The 14,516-nt window shown below is 35.7% G+C and overlaps 1 protein-coding gene across 3 annotated transcripts; it reads right to left on the bottom strand.

The window, feature by feature from the left end:
• Nucleotides 1-10,708: 10,708 nt before the first annotated feature.
• Nucleotides 10,709-14,101, bottom strand: LOC133298076 (PWWP domain-containing protein 3-like). Of its 3 annotated transcripts, XM_061497314.1 has the most exons (3): nucleotides 13,988-14,065; nucleotides 11,203-13,764; nucleotides 10,709-11,130 (listed from the first exon to the last, which is right to left on the bottom strand). In XM_061497314.1, exons 2-3 carry the CDS (start codon nucleotides 13,722-13,724, stop codon nucleotides 10,968-10,970), a joined length of 2,685 nt encoding a protein of 894 aa, XP_061353298.1. In that variant the 5' UTR covers nucleotides 13,725-13,764; nucleotides 13,988-14,065; the 3' UTR covers nucleotides 10,709-10,967. The 3 variants fall into 3 exon arrangements, with proteins under 3 accessions (XP_061353298.1, XP_061353297.1, XP_061353296.1); XM_061497313.1 differs by having other exon boundaries at nucleotides 10,709-13,759; nucleotides 13,988-14,101; XM_061497312.1 differs by having other exon boundaries at nucleotides 10,709-13,764.
• Between the last annotated feature and the right edge of the window lie 415 nt (nucleotides 14,102-14,516).

Genomic DNA, 14,516 nt, shown 5'->3' with positions numbered 1-14,516 from the left:
GGAAGCCCCAAACACGAGAAAATATTTAAGATCTTAAGTGAGAATTCGTCATCCGCAAGTAAATAATTACTATTTTGCTTCAAAACATTATCTAAACTCAAATATGTTTTTTTCTTCACCTGGAATCATAGTCATTAGGTACTCGTTTAACATAGCAATATCAACCAATTTAGGAGTTAAAATGGCACATTCTTTAAAGAATGTATGGTCTAATATACGATCCAACATATTTGGGTACACAAAATCAACCATATCCGAGAGGGGATCTTCTAATTCTTTAATCAATAATTCATCTGAAATTGTTACAATAGATTCTCCATCAACATCATCTCCAATATCACCATCCTCTACTTTAAAAAGTCATTCAGAAAAATATTTTTTTTCGATCAAATTGTGAATGTTACTTTCAAAATGAAGACACATGTTTTTAGTCAAAGTTAATAAATGACCACGAGACCAAAGATGAGAAGAATTAATAGTTGCATTAACTATCTCTTGTCTACTACCATGAGGAATAACATGTAATATTTGTTGAAAGTCACCTCTTAGAACAACGATTTTTTTACCAAATGGCTTATCAACACAATTGGCATCAGAAAATCTAATAACATCTTTAAATGTTCTGTCTAGAGCCTTAAAGCAAAATATGTGTACCATTGGGGCTTCATCCCAAATTAACTTTGTTTTTATAGAAACTCAGCAAAAGTAGAATTTTGCTTTATATTACAGGTTGAATCTTCAATGATTAGAATAGGAATACAAAATCTAGAATGTGTTATTCGTCCTCCATGAAACGGGAGGGAAGCAATTTCGCTAGAAACAATAGTAAGTACGATTTCACCTTTTGATCTAACACATGGTGACAAAGTATTCCAAATAAATATTTTCATGTACCACCGAAACTGTATAGAAAAAAGAATCCCCCTGTACCAGCTGAAACTACTGAAATTATCTTGTCATAAATAACTCTCTGTTCATCGGTGAGGGAATTCATCAGTCTTTTATGCTCTTTTGACAAAGAAAATATATCATACAATAATTCACCAAGCACTAATCTATTTTGAATATCAAGCAAAGATTTACTGATTATTTGAGGCATTGGTGGATAATCCAAGAGGCATCTACCATTCCTTTGCAGTATCTTATCAATTTTAGCAAATCCTTTATATATATATATAAGGGCAAGATATTCTTACACCAGTGTAAGAGTTAGAAGTCTTACAGTCAATCTTGACCATTGATCCACTTGTATCCAATGACTCACATTATTAAAAAATTTGAGACCTTAGATATAAGTGAAATTAACGGACAAGATTAAGAGTGTAACTTACACTGGTGTAAAATGATCCTGACCTATATATATATAGATATATATATATATATATATATATATATATATAGGTTATTCTACCTACCATTTTTTCTGCCTACCTTTGCCTACCACTCTCCAACACCATTAGATCAGAATCTCAAGAAGAAGAGAAAGAAAGATAAATTTTAGTTCAGATTCTGATTTAGCAGTGTTGAGGGTGGTAGGCAGAGGTAGGTAGAAAAAATAGTAGGTAGAATAACATATCCCATAATATATATATATATATATATATATATATATGGAAAAAATATTTCTCAAGCTGCTTGAGATAAGTTTATCTCCGGCCACCCCAAAACTACGTCGTTTTGATTATTTATTTCCTTATATTTATTGATTCACCTTTTAATGGTTATGATTCTCATTTTCTCTCTCTTTCTTTATCACCATTGATCCATCTTTGTACGGTTATGATTTAGTAGTCGGAGATAAAGTTATCTCCGGCAGCTTGAGAAATAATAAGCCCTATATATATATATAGGTAAAATTATTTCTGCAGCCGCTTTACGTACAGCAACGACAAGTGTATGGTTATGATTTCCCACATTTAGTGCTTTTATCTTTTGTATGATTATGATTCCCCGCATTTAATGCTTTCACGTATATATGGCAAATATTTGATTGCTTTACGTACAACAGCTGCAGAAATGTAAACCCCATATATTTGTATGGTTATAATTCCTCGTATTTAATGCTTTCACGTATATATATATGGCAAGTATTTGTATGGGGTTTACATTTCTGCAGCTACTGTACGTGCAGCAATTAAATACTTGCCATATATATACGTGAAAGCATTAAATGCGGAGAATCATAACCATACAAAAGATGAAAGCATTAAATGTGGGGAATCATAACCATACACTTGTCATTATTCTACGTAAAGCGGCTGCATAAATGATTTTACCTATATATATACAGGGGTAGGATATTGTAACAACCAATTAGTGTTACTATCAATGTTACTACCAATCAATTCCACCGTTAGATCGATTATGTTGATCAAACAGTTATATTTATTTTTACCTTTGTATGGAAATGATTCTCTATATTTAATGTGAAAGCATTAAATATGACAAATAATGATTATACAAAGGTGAAAATAGATATGAGGTTTGTTTTTCTCATGTTGCATGAGAAAACAAACTCTTCCTACACACACCATAAAAATGTGTGCCACTAATTTTTTTGTTTTTTGTTTTTTTTAATAGGTGGGTCCCACACTTGATGTATCTATGACATGAGATTAGAATTCTTCTACAACATAAGATTTATTTTTCCCATTAAATATAGGAAATTAGAACCATACAAAGATGGAAATAAATATAACCGTTGAATCAACATAATCGCTCTAACAGTAAAATTGATTGGTAATAACATTGGTAGTAACACTAATTGGTTGTTACAATATATTTCTATATATATATATATATATATATATATATATATATAGAGAGAGAGAAAGAAAGAGAGAGAGAGAGAGAGCGTGAGAGAGAGAGATTCCAAATCGTCAAGTAGTTAATATTGTAATTAACTTTGCTTGAGATTACTTTAACCCATTCTTCTTAAAATTATTATATTATCTTATTGTATATTATTATATTATTAAATAATTTATTTTAAATTCATGTTAGTATATAAAAAATTTTCATATTATTATCAAATGCATACATACCGTCACATTTTAACATTTTTATAATTAGAATAATTATTAACTTATTAACAAGCCCGTCTAATTTTTTTCTTAGTGCTAATGATTGGTTATTAGTGATTATGAATTTTCATCATTATGTATCGTTTATTTCCTAATTTATTCAGTCATTATCTTTGTGTAAAATAAATAAATAATTTCATAAAATTTCTCTAATTAAAAAATGTCAATGTGTAAACAAATAAAAAATTATAAGAACAATTTGACTAAGATATTATTCAGCTTATAAGTGTTTCCATCCAAACATTATGTGAAAAAAGGTACTTTAAGGGTGTGCATGACAACCATTCTATTCCCTAGCACTGTTTCTGAAAAGAAACAATTCTTTTCTATTTCTGTGCCATGGAACAGTTTCTGAGAAAAAAAAGTGTTTGATAACATGTCCTATTTTTGTTCCGAGAATGAGAATTGTGTTTGATAACACAACAAATAATATAATAAAAAATAATTCCTATTAAATATAAATAAATTCTGGATCATCACTTTCCTTTTCACATGGTGTGGTTGTGGTGGTGGCGGCAGCGGTACGATAGTGGTGGTGGCAGTGACGTGGTGAAGATATTGGTGGTGGTTGAGACGGCAGCGGATGCGACGATGGCGGTGGTAATGGTGACAGCGACGGTGGTAGTGGTGGGGATGGTGGTGGTGGAGGTGACGACAGTGGTTGCGACAATGGTGGTGGGTATGGTGGTTGGTGGCAGCAACAATGGTAGCAGTGGCATGGTGGTGGTTGTGAAGGCATCATGGTGGTGGTGGTGGTAGTGGCTGCGGCGGTGGCGGTGGTGGTAGGTGACAGTGGTGGTGGTAGTGGTGGCAATAGCGTGGTGATGGTAGTGGCGGGGGTGGTGGTGGTGACGGTAATGGCAGTGACGATGGTGGTGGTGGTGGTGGTTGGCGGCGGCGGCAGCGACGACGGTGATGGTGACGGTAGTGGCTGCGGCAATAGTAGTGGTGATTGGTGACATGGTGGTGATGGTAATGGTGGCGTCGTGGTGGTGGTAGTGATGGCGATGAGGGTGGTGGCAGTGGCGTGTGATGTTGATGGTGGCGGTGACGACAGTGGTTGCGATAATGGCGGTGGTGGTTGAGGGCGGTAGTGGTGATGGTGGTGGTGACGGTGATAATGGCGGTGGTGGTGGTGGCGGCGGTAGTTGTGGTGGTGGTGATGGTGGTGATAGGTGGAGGTGGTGGTGGTGGTGGCATCGTGGTGGTGAGGGGTGGTGACGACGACACTAGTGGTACGATGGTGGAGAGATATTGAGAGGGATAAGCATTTCTCATTTTTCTTATTTTGTGCCAGGGAACAAAAAAGTAGAAATTTTTTTATTCTTTTTCCTGTTCCCCAGCACAAAAATTAAACCGGTTCATCCCGGGAACAAAAAAATAAACCAGTTTTACCAAACGAATTTCTTATCCATTTTTGTTCCCGGGAACAGAAATTAAAAAAGAATTGATTCCGGAAAGATTGTCATGCACGCCCTAAATGTTAATTTTATAGATATAAGATGTGTTTTGATGATAACAAAGTGACAATAATAACAAAAAGAGTAAACACCCTTTTTGGTCCCTAGCAATATCCACGAAATCCATTTTAGTCCCTGGCAATAAAAAAGGACCAAATTGGTCCCTAAAATTACAAAAAAAGGGCCACGTTAGTCCTTCTGTCAACTCCTCCGTCACGGTCAAACTAACGGTGCCCATGTGGCACGTTAGTGTGATGACGGGGCTTGGACGGTTGACACCTTAGATGGGGCAAACGACGACGTTTTGTGCAAATGGGTTCCCAGCTTTGGAAAGTAGAGCACGATGTCGTTTCTTGGTTGATGATAAACCCTAAAAAATAAAATCCCCAAAATGCTGAATCGAACCTTCAACAGACAAAAACCCCCGAATTGATGAAGCTAACCCTAAACATGAAATAAGCCCCCAAAATCTGTGGACGTTGATGATTGTTTGTTTCAATATGACTATCATGACATTTGCTGGTAGGAAAGAAAACTGAATGATGTATACCTGAAGATGGTGGAGGAGTTAGATATGATAGACAACCAAATTAGAAATGTTGGTAGGAAAGCTAGGGTCTTAGGTGCTGTTTGTGTTGGTGTGTTTATCTTGTGTATGTTTTTTGTTAGTGTGGTAACAGTCAAAAGAAGTTACCCCAATGTATTTTTCCTTCAATGATGTGTAATGAGTTATCAGTTCTGTTGTTATACCAATTAATGAAGAAGGTTGTATTATATGGAGCATTCTGTGTTGGTTTGAATCTGTTTGTGTATAGTATCATATATTTGTGTATCAACTACTGCAGTACTGGATGCTAGATTGTATCTGGTTTGAATCTGGTTGTGTATAGTATCATATATTTGTGTATCAACTACTGCAGTACTGGATGCTAGTTTGCTACATTGTATCACAAACCATCCATGTACAGATATAGATGCATAAGCTGATACAGAAGTTCCATATTGTTATGCACATTTGTTAATCATGCCAAAACACGAGGGCCAATTTGGTCCCTGTCAAACTACACGAGGGCCATTTTAGTCCCTGACAAACAGCTCGGGGCCCTTATTGGTCCCTGACCAGAGAAAAATAGGACATGAGGGATTGAAACACTTGTAGTCCGAGATTACAAAACAAAAGTGCATAACACATGACTTGGAGGTCCAAGAACTACACTTTCATAACTCAGGGTTTAAAAAACATAAAACAGAATGGCTGGAACATAAGAGCCGGAACACTGCATTGCTGGAACATTCATCAACCCTGTATAGGCAGAGAATAATAGGCACATACTTGTATGTTGTTGATGTGCAGTCGAAATCAACAAAACAGACCTGCATTACATCAGATATTGCTTGCTGTCCAGTTTGTTCAACAAGAATAAATGTAGTACTCAGTTAAAAATACATATGTCAGTTAAATATTTTTGTGCATCACATGCATGTCCAGAATATAGCCAAGTGCAACGAATGAAAAGAAATGTCATGACAGTCATATTGAAACAAACAAATGTCATGACAATAATTACTCCAGGACCATAATGGATGTCATTAGCATTTATAAAAATTTGAAGCCAAAACCTTACTTAAACAAAATCAAATATATATCACTTGAACCAACCCCATTCATTCTAATCGGTCAATGCCTACTGCGTTCTCAATCAAAGGCCCCCACTCTGTCCTATTTCTACGTCACTCCTGAAAAGTTCTAGTTCAAATAAATTACATATCCACCACTTTCAATTATTGGATTTCTCTAGTTTCCTTCATTAATTGTTTTTGAGAATAAACCAAATCAAATATAACATTTGGCAGAATACGTGCTTTGAATTTTCCAGTTGAATGAGAATTTAACTTGTGCATGAAAGATATAGTGGAAGCTCTGGTATCAATTGATATGAGTGGCCTTTATTCCAAACACTAGCTATATTAAGGTAGAAAATTCAGAGTCCATAAAAATCTCACATCACTTCAAGTCACATACTTTATAATTGGATCGTAACACAATTCTAATCTCTTAGACATTATTAAAGTATATATAGAACGCAACCTCCTACCAGAATGAAACATGTATTGCACCTTCTTTTGTCTCCATTGATAAACGTTGGTACAAAAGTTCATACCCTCAATGCTATCTCATAATCATTTTAAATATCTAGAAGAACGGTAAAACACAATCAATCTAAACTTTTAAGATTTGCTAGTAATAGAGATTCAGAAGACAAATGCCCACTCTTGATAAACATAATGATCAATCATCACCTCATTCAATGAAAAATGACAAGTCAATTAATGCTTATAATTTCAAACCCACAAATGATGTAAGGGGTCCTGAAAATTGGTTTTAATCATAATGCATTGAGTAAGATGTTGGGGTCTGGGCTTTAGAAAGTGTACATATATACTATAAGGGGTGCAATCGTAGTTCATGAACCCCCTCCCCCCAAAAAAAAATTGACTCAAACAAATGTCATGACAGTCATATTGAAACAAACAATCATCAACGTCCACAGATTTTGGGGGCTTATTTCATGTTTAGGGTTAGCTTCATCAATTCGAGGGTTTTTGTCTGTTGAAGGTTCGATTCAGCATTTTGGGGATTTTATTTTTTAGGGTTCATCATCAACCAAGAAACGACGTCGTGCTCTACTTTCCAAAGCTGGGAACCCATTTGCACAAAACGTCGTCGTTTGCCCATCCAAGGTGTCAACCGTCCAAGTCCCGTCATCACACTAACGTGCCACATTGGCACCGTTAGTTTGACCGTGACGGAGGAGTTGACAGAAGGACTAACGTGACCCTTTTTTTTGTAATTTAGGGACCAATTTGGTCCTTTTTTATTGCCAGGGACTAAAATGGATTTCGTGGATATTGTCAGGGACCAAAAAGGGTGTTTACTCTAAAAAAAAAGAGCTTCAATCAAAAGAAAAAACATTATTCATATGTGTAGGTTATAGATGCATGATGAAGTCATACAAGATGAGTCTTGATGGCAACAAAGTAAGAACGATGAACCAAAATCAAATGAGATAACAATTGGATAACAATAATAAGACAATAAAATGACAACATGGTTACCAAAAAAAAAAGTGACAACATGAACTCAATAATATAATAAACCAAAGAATCAAAAGTATTGAGAAGATAATCTAATAAGCAAATCCAACCAGTATCAAAGTATTGCGAACTCAACAAGTCAAGCATCAAGTTCAAAAAGAGTTTCAAAGATCCAATAAACAACTCAATAAGCTAAGTCCTTTTTTCACATTAGATTATATTTTTGGGAACTTAGATCTAAATGTAGGGTACATGTTGAACTGTGTTGCATGAGCACAAAGTGCTTTCAAAGTTGCATTTTTTAAAGTGGCATATTTTCAAAGTGCATGAAGTCGTTATTCCACATTAGATTATGTTTTTGGGACTTAGATTCAAATGGAAGGGTACATGTTGAATTGCATTGTATGAGCTCAAAATGTTTTCAAAATTGAATTTTTCAAAGTGGCATATTTTCAAAGTGCATGAAATCCTTGGATAAATCTTTTGAAAATAGATAGAAAATGGTTTAATGTGTCTTCAAGTTATGATGTCGAAGAGTCAATTACATATGCCTAAAATATTAAAAAGTTTTTAAATTGAAATGAATACTTTTTTGAAGTGAAATTAACATGTTCATGATATATCCATATATGTGAAAGAAGATATTAAGATAAGCGTATAAGGAACCTTGTCATATATCCAAATATGCATATCGAGATACAACCTTGTCATATATCTGGATATGTGAAGGTGTTACATCAAGATATGCCTTGATATATATCTAGATATGCACTTTTCAAAAAGTGTTCTAACGACTATAAACATTTATGTTTTGTTGGAAACTAATAAATACTCATCTCCAACACTTCTAACCTATATTAAACCCTATTGAATCATTATTTCAGGCTTTCTTCATAGATTTTGTTGATCATACACTTGCATAACATATATTTGATATGTTGAGCTCATCTTATCATAAATCATATATTGATAGTGCTTCAATTTGTATTATTAAAACTGTGAGATTGTATATTCAATTTAAACTCATTCTTCATTACATTCTCCAGTTAATGCTATTTAATCATTATGGTTATTATATCCCAAACCTAAACAACCATGGAAGGACTGAAACAATTGATCCGCGTTCACTGTTGATGTTGTTTCTCTTTGAGTTGTCTCTTGATCACATTGAGTCATATCCAACCCATGCCCTGGAAGGACCAAAACGGTTGATCTGCATTCGCATGGGGATTCTTTATTTTGAGTTGGGTCATTAGGAGAGATGCAAGGCTTGCTTGATACATTCCAAAGCGTGCCCGCATTTTGATGATGTCAAGTCAAGGCAAAGAGTGTCCTCTATTCCACTACAATACTACATGATGTCCATTTTCCACTTCATGTTGTCTATGTTGTCAGGTCAGAACGAATACTTGGATTGTTTTCCTTGGGACTAAACAGAATCTTTCATTTTTTTCCTCGCTAAACCTTGAGGACAAGGTCCTTTCTAATAGGGGTAAGTGATATTACGCTCAAAGAGATGAAAGAAATTAAGGGCATCTATGTATTCAATTAAACTATTATGGTGCAGTTATCACAAATAGTTGTTAATAGTTAGTGAGGTAGCTAGTGATAGAATTGTAAGTTAGGATAGAAATTGAACAGTTCATTCTTAGTACTATATCGAGTTCGAGCACTTATTGGACCCTATTAAACAGAGAAGCTTTTTCAAATTCTTTTTTTCGTTGTCAGAACTCAAACTCAAGACCTCTAGTTAAAGCGTTCAGATTCTTATAATCTGTATCAAGGATGTTTGGTCAATAAGTCTTTTTCATTATTCCTCGTGTGTGTTCTCTCTCTCTTTCCTAAAAGTACAGAAACATTGAAGAACGTATCATTCTGAATTAACAAAAAAAATGGTTTCACTTGACAAATTAATTGGATACAGTCCTCTATGTTATGTGAAAATATCAGTGTTTTCCTTTTTTCTGTGAGCAAACCGGGATGTTTTAGTTCTAAAATCAGCAATTTGCTTACATTAAAATTTGATAACAAAGAGGTTCAACTAATTTGGTGAAAAAAGGAGGAAGGTGAAACGTATTTTCCAAGGAAAGCTGGATCTCCCTATTAGATGATTTATGATCTGACGTTGACATATTGGTGCTATTGAAATAACTAGATGGTGAAAGGGGCATTGATAAAATGCCAACTTGCTTGGCAGATCATAAGACAGATAAGTGGATAATAGAGGATGGCCACAGGAATGAATTAAAATTATTATATATTTTAAATTCAATAAAAAATAAATATACTTTATTTATTATTAAAAAAAAAACACACTTCAAAGCAGCTTGTCTCAAAATATGCAGCATCAGCACAGAAATTGAAGAAACCACTTTTTAGAAAAATGATTTCGTCAGCAAGAGATTCAGAAGGGTATGCACTTTCCATTGCTATTTCCTGTAATATCTTTCTTACTTTGACCACTTATATCTGCACTCTGCTCCTTCACTACAGAGATTATGGCGGCTAACTGACTTTAACATGGGTTGAAAAACACAGATAAAAAGAAAAAACGAGAAAAAAATTATAAGCTGCTTATATTAATCATTTGTCATTTTATACCAATCAACAATTAAAATGAAAAACTGTGGTTGGATGATATAAGTATATCATTTGTCATTTATTAACAATCAACACTTCACATGCAAAAAATAATTATAACCTTGCCAAGTACTGAACTACATTGCATAGCCAATAGATCTCTTTATACTATATCCATAACAGCCAAACAGAAATAATTTATGCGGCCACTGAGATTTGGTAGGTGAACAATACATCTTTTTGTAGCCACATGTATTAATTTATGTGCTCAACACCACCAAATCTTGGGATCACTGCCGGTCAGACTTTCCAACATTAAGGATCATCATAAAATCTTAAGTATTTGCCAACACACCATGAAATTTCTGAAAAAAGGTTCCACCATCTCTTTTCCTATTCAATCAACATCAAGCGTCGCTTCTATGGCAGAATTAAAGTATTTCAGACATAAAAGGAAACAAAAAAAAAATTTATTATAGTTTTGATCCTTAAAAGCTGTTTTCACCACTATCATAAGAGACAGAATAATCTAGACGGATGTCGGTCTCTATACAGACTATTCATGCAACAAGTTATATATCCTACAGAACAAACCGGTATGAGCAATTTTACCTCTTAAATAAAGCTAGGAACAGGAATGAGACAAACAAATTGACCCCCAAATAAAGACAGACCACTATTAAGGAAATGGCATATCATAAACCTACCCTTATGAGTAGCTACATAATTGCTACTATTCCATGTATATCTAGGACGAAGAAGATTCAACCATTTTGTTCACATCCTCCAAAAGCCCTTTCATCTCTCTCTCTAATTTTGCATTCATATCCAGTGATTTACCATCCGATGCTTCCAGCATTGAGGTTAGACCCTGAAGTTTCTGCTTTATGTAGTTCAATTTGGATGCTTCACTATCTGGTGACAGTGAATCAGATGGTTTGGCTGGAGTTTTGCCTTTCTTCTTCACTGAAGAAGTTTTGGACTTGGATTTTTCACCATGTTCTCCAAACTTGGATCCTGCAGAAAGATACTCGAGTCTGAAACTGACTTCGGAAGATCCAAAGGGGCTCATGTTCTGTGAATGGCTTAAGGCCTTTTCAGCATCAGAAGCTTTGAGGAAGAACACTCGAGCAGTGTGGTTGCTAAAGAACATGGTTGTTTCTGATTCATCCAGAGCTCCAAACTTACTATACAGTTGGATAAGATCAGATTTTGAAGGCAGAGAGGAACCTGACCCAAATGAGACAAAAAGGGCAGCAGCTGAAGCATTTTCATCAGTCCCCTTCGTCCCAGTCTTAGCTACATTAGATTGCTTCTCTTCGGGCATGCCTGAAGTTGACTCATTCTTCCTTCTTCTCTTTTTCGACTCTGAATAATTACTAGGTGATATATGATCAGCTTGATTTTGATCTTTACTCAGTATCCCAGGATCTGAGTCTGGCTTCTTTCTCTTCCTGCCAGCTTGATGCTTCTTGTATACTTTGTAGTAGGATCCATGGTGATATAATGAGCTTCTATAGATAAAAATAAAGTCCACAATTTTTGCAAGAGATTTAATATTCCAAGGAATTTGTGGACTAATAGCTGCATAGCGAACTGCAGACAGAACTTCTCCCGAAGAAACCTGGATTTTTGCTGTATCGATAGTCTTGTTCTCATCATCTTCTGGTGTTTGGTAATTTGAGCTACCAGGAAGGTCCCGTGCCATGGCAAGTTCCTCGGGAATTTTTTTTTGAGATGCCTCATCATTATACTTTGAAGATGCAGGGGAATTGAGAAGCTGGTCCGAAGCTCTGGTCACTGGTTTTAATAGAGCTTTGCTGGAAAGTTTTGGGGATTCTGTTTCTACATCTCTTTTCCTATGCTCTCTGATTGGAATAGTGAAGGGAGGGGACAAGTACTTGCTTTTCTTCCTTTCTCTTGCCAAAGAACCCTTCTCATTTTGTTCTTTGGCCTTTCCTTTTTGATCAGTTTCCTTTTTGCTCCCACTGCTAGCGTTTTCATTACCAAAAGCTTCTTTTTTCTCTTTCAACTGCAGCAATGATCCCTTGTCACCGTTCTCCTTGCCACCACTGCCATCATTTTCAGCACTTTCCACGCTTCTATCAGTACTTAGAAGTAAACCTTTTTTCTTCTCCACTGGTTTAGACGCCATTGCATCCTCATTACCTTTCCTCTTCTTTCTAATCATCGCTTTTTCAGTTGCATCTCCCTCCTTATTTTTGGTATTAACATCTTTGTCCTCCCCCATAATTTCAGCAATGCTTTTCTGCTTAATTCTATGATTTGGTCTATTTCCTGAAATCCCATGAGAATGGCTCGATTCACCAGATTTTGGGGTCACTGGCAAGGTAGAGTAGTCCTCTTCAAATGGCCCCTGGACGGGAGCTTCCACTGCACCCTCACTCCTACCTACATCCACTGTTTCATCCATTAAACTTTCTTCAAGTCCAGGAATCGGCTGGGGCTCCTCATAAATAGGTAATTTATAACCTCCTCTTGATTTATAAAATGCTGAAAGCCGAGCCTTTAATATTTCCAGCTCGAGAATACTAGTAATACCTATCATTTCTGCAATTTGTTTCACTCGGAAAAGCAATTCTGCTGGATCAATCAGAACATCTGAAAGTCTCTCTATACCATTTTCAGGTACAAGAACTCCTTCCTTGATTCCAGAATTGTTCGCCAAAGGCAGAGTAAATTCAGACCCAGCTTTCTTTGCAACAAACGAACTCATCTTCAAATCCAAAAGCCTTCCAACCTCAGTTACAGCTTCCTGTATAGCATTGACAAAAGCCCTGGAGCTACTCTGCATCACCATATCCTCAAAGTTCTCCTCAAATGGCTTCAATTGAGAAGGATGGCACCAAGCAAAGGTTCCGTCCCCAAAGTAAGCCACAAGGAGTCTATTCTTTTGTCTCAGCTTCAAAGCAAAATCTGATGCATCAGAAGGGTCATAAATTCGGCCAGGCCACCAGGGATGACTCTTAATTTTACCCCAAACAAAATCACCAACAGAAAATCCATCATATACTTCTTCACCCAAATCTTCCATTTCCAAATCTTTGTTCTCACTTGTATCTGCAATTGGAACATCTATAGTCACAATTTTCCCATATTGGTCATCATCTTCATCATCCCCACTTTTCTTGTCCTTCCCACCGGCATAAGACAACTTCAAGCTCCTACCACTTTCTCTCATCTTCAACAAAGAGGAGACCCCATTCATCTCAGAATCAGCCAAACCTTGACAACCATCCTCCGCTTCTCTCCCTACAAAATCCCTCTGAACCGAAACCTTGGTCTCAAAGACCCTGCTCTTCACCACTTCAACAACCCCACCATCACCAAAACCTTTGTTTCCATGGCCAGAGAAACCATCCCCGTTTTCTGGAGCCCCACTCTTCAAAGCGCACAGAGCTTCCCTGAGCTCATTCTTATCATTTTCTGGCGAAGGCGATGAACACCCAGATGTGTTTTTCGATCGAGTCTCCACCGTGCCCATTAAAACAAGATTTTCTTTTCCTCGAGAAAATCAACCTACTCTGCAAGAAAAAGCAAGAAAATCAACGCATTCTAGGGTTTTGGTTCCATGAATGGAAGCGAGTAAAATGAAAAAAATAAAAATAAATCAGAATATGGGGATGTATAATATTAACCATTAATTAAATTTTTTTTTTGATAATAATATAATAAAATTATATATATGCAAAATGGAATCAATTATCAATGGACATAATAATAAAAGAGAAAACGAAATAGGAATACCTGAAGAACAAAAAAGCTAGGGTTGCAAAGAAGCTTATCTTCAACTCTCAAATCAAAACCATTGACTTCAGAATCTGATCAGATTGACATGCAAAATGAACGAAGAATGTGATTCTAGGTTTAGAAATGAATATTAATTTTTTTAATAATTATTAGTGAAAAAAAGAAGATGGAGTCACAGTCATAGACAAGGAGAGAGAAAGCAAATTCTCGAAAGTGAAATTGAAAATATCGTCGACCCGCGATATAACTTGAATTGAGAAAAACTTTTTATTTTCTCGTGGCATTGTTATTACAGGTAAGCTTCAAAAGCGGGGGAAGAGTGAGAATGAGAATGACTCGGCGATAATTTACATTTCAATGTTAAAACACATCCCACTCGCTCGAGAACGAAACTATGGGTTTGTGTTTTTTTTTTTTCCTTAAAATTATTTTGTTGAATAATTTATAAAAAAGGAATTTGTTATTTTAAAATTAAAAATTAAAGAACAAATAAAAATAAATAAATATGTTCTATAAATTTAATTCT

This window comes from Gastrolobium bilobum, unplaced genomic scaffold (assembly GCF_033153095.1).
Source record: "Gastrolobium bilobum isolate Gb01-03AN ecotype WA unplaced genomic scaffold, APGP_CSIRO_Gbil_v1 utg4089, whole genome shotgun sequence".
Classification (NCBI taxonomy): Eukaryota; Viridiplantae; Streptophyta; class Magnoliopsida; order Fabales; family Fabaceae; genus Gastrolobium; species Gastrolobium bilobum.
Note: the sequence above shows the minus strand (reverse complement) of the source record. Positions and strands in the feature narration are given on the sequence as shown.

Coding starts and splice junctions, on each gene's coding strand:
- LOC133298076 (XM_061497313.1), bottom strand. CDS start 13,724: ATGGGCACGGTGGAGACTCGATCGAAAAACACATCTGGGTGTTCATCG.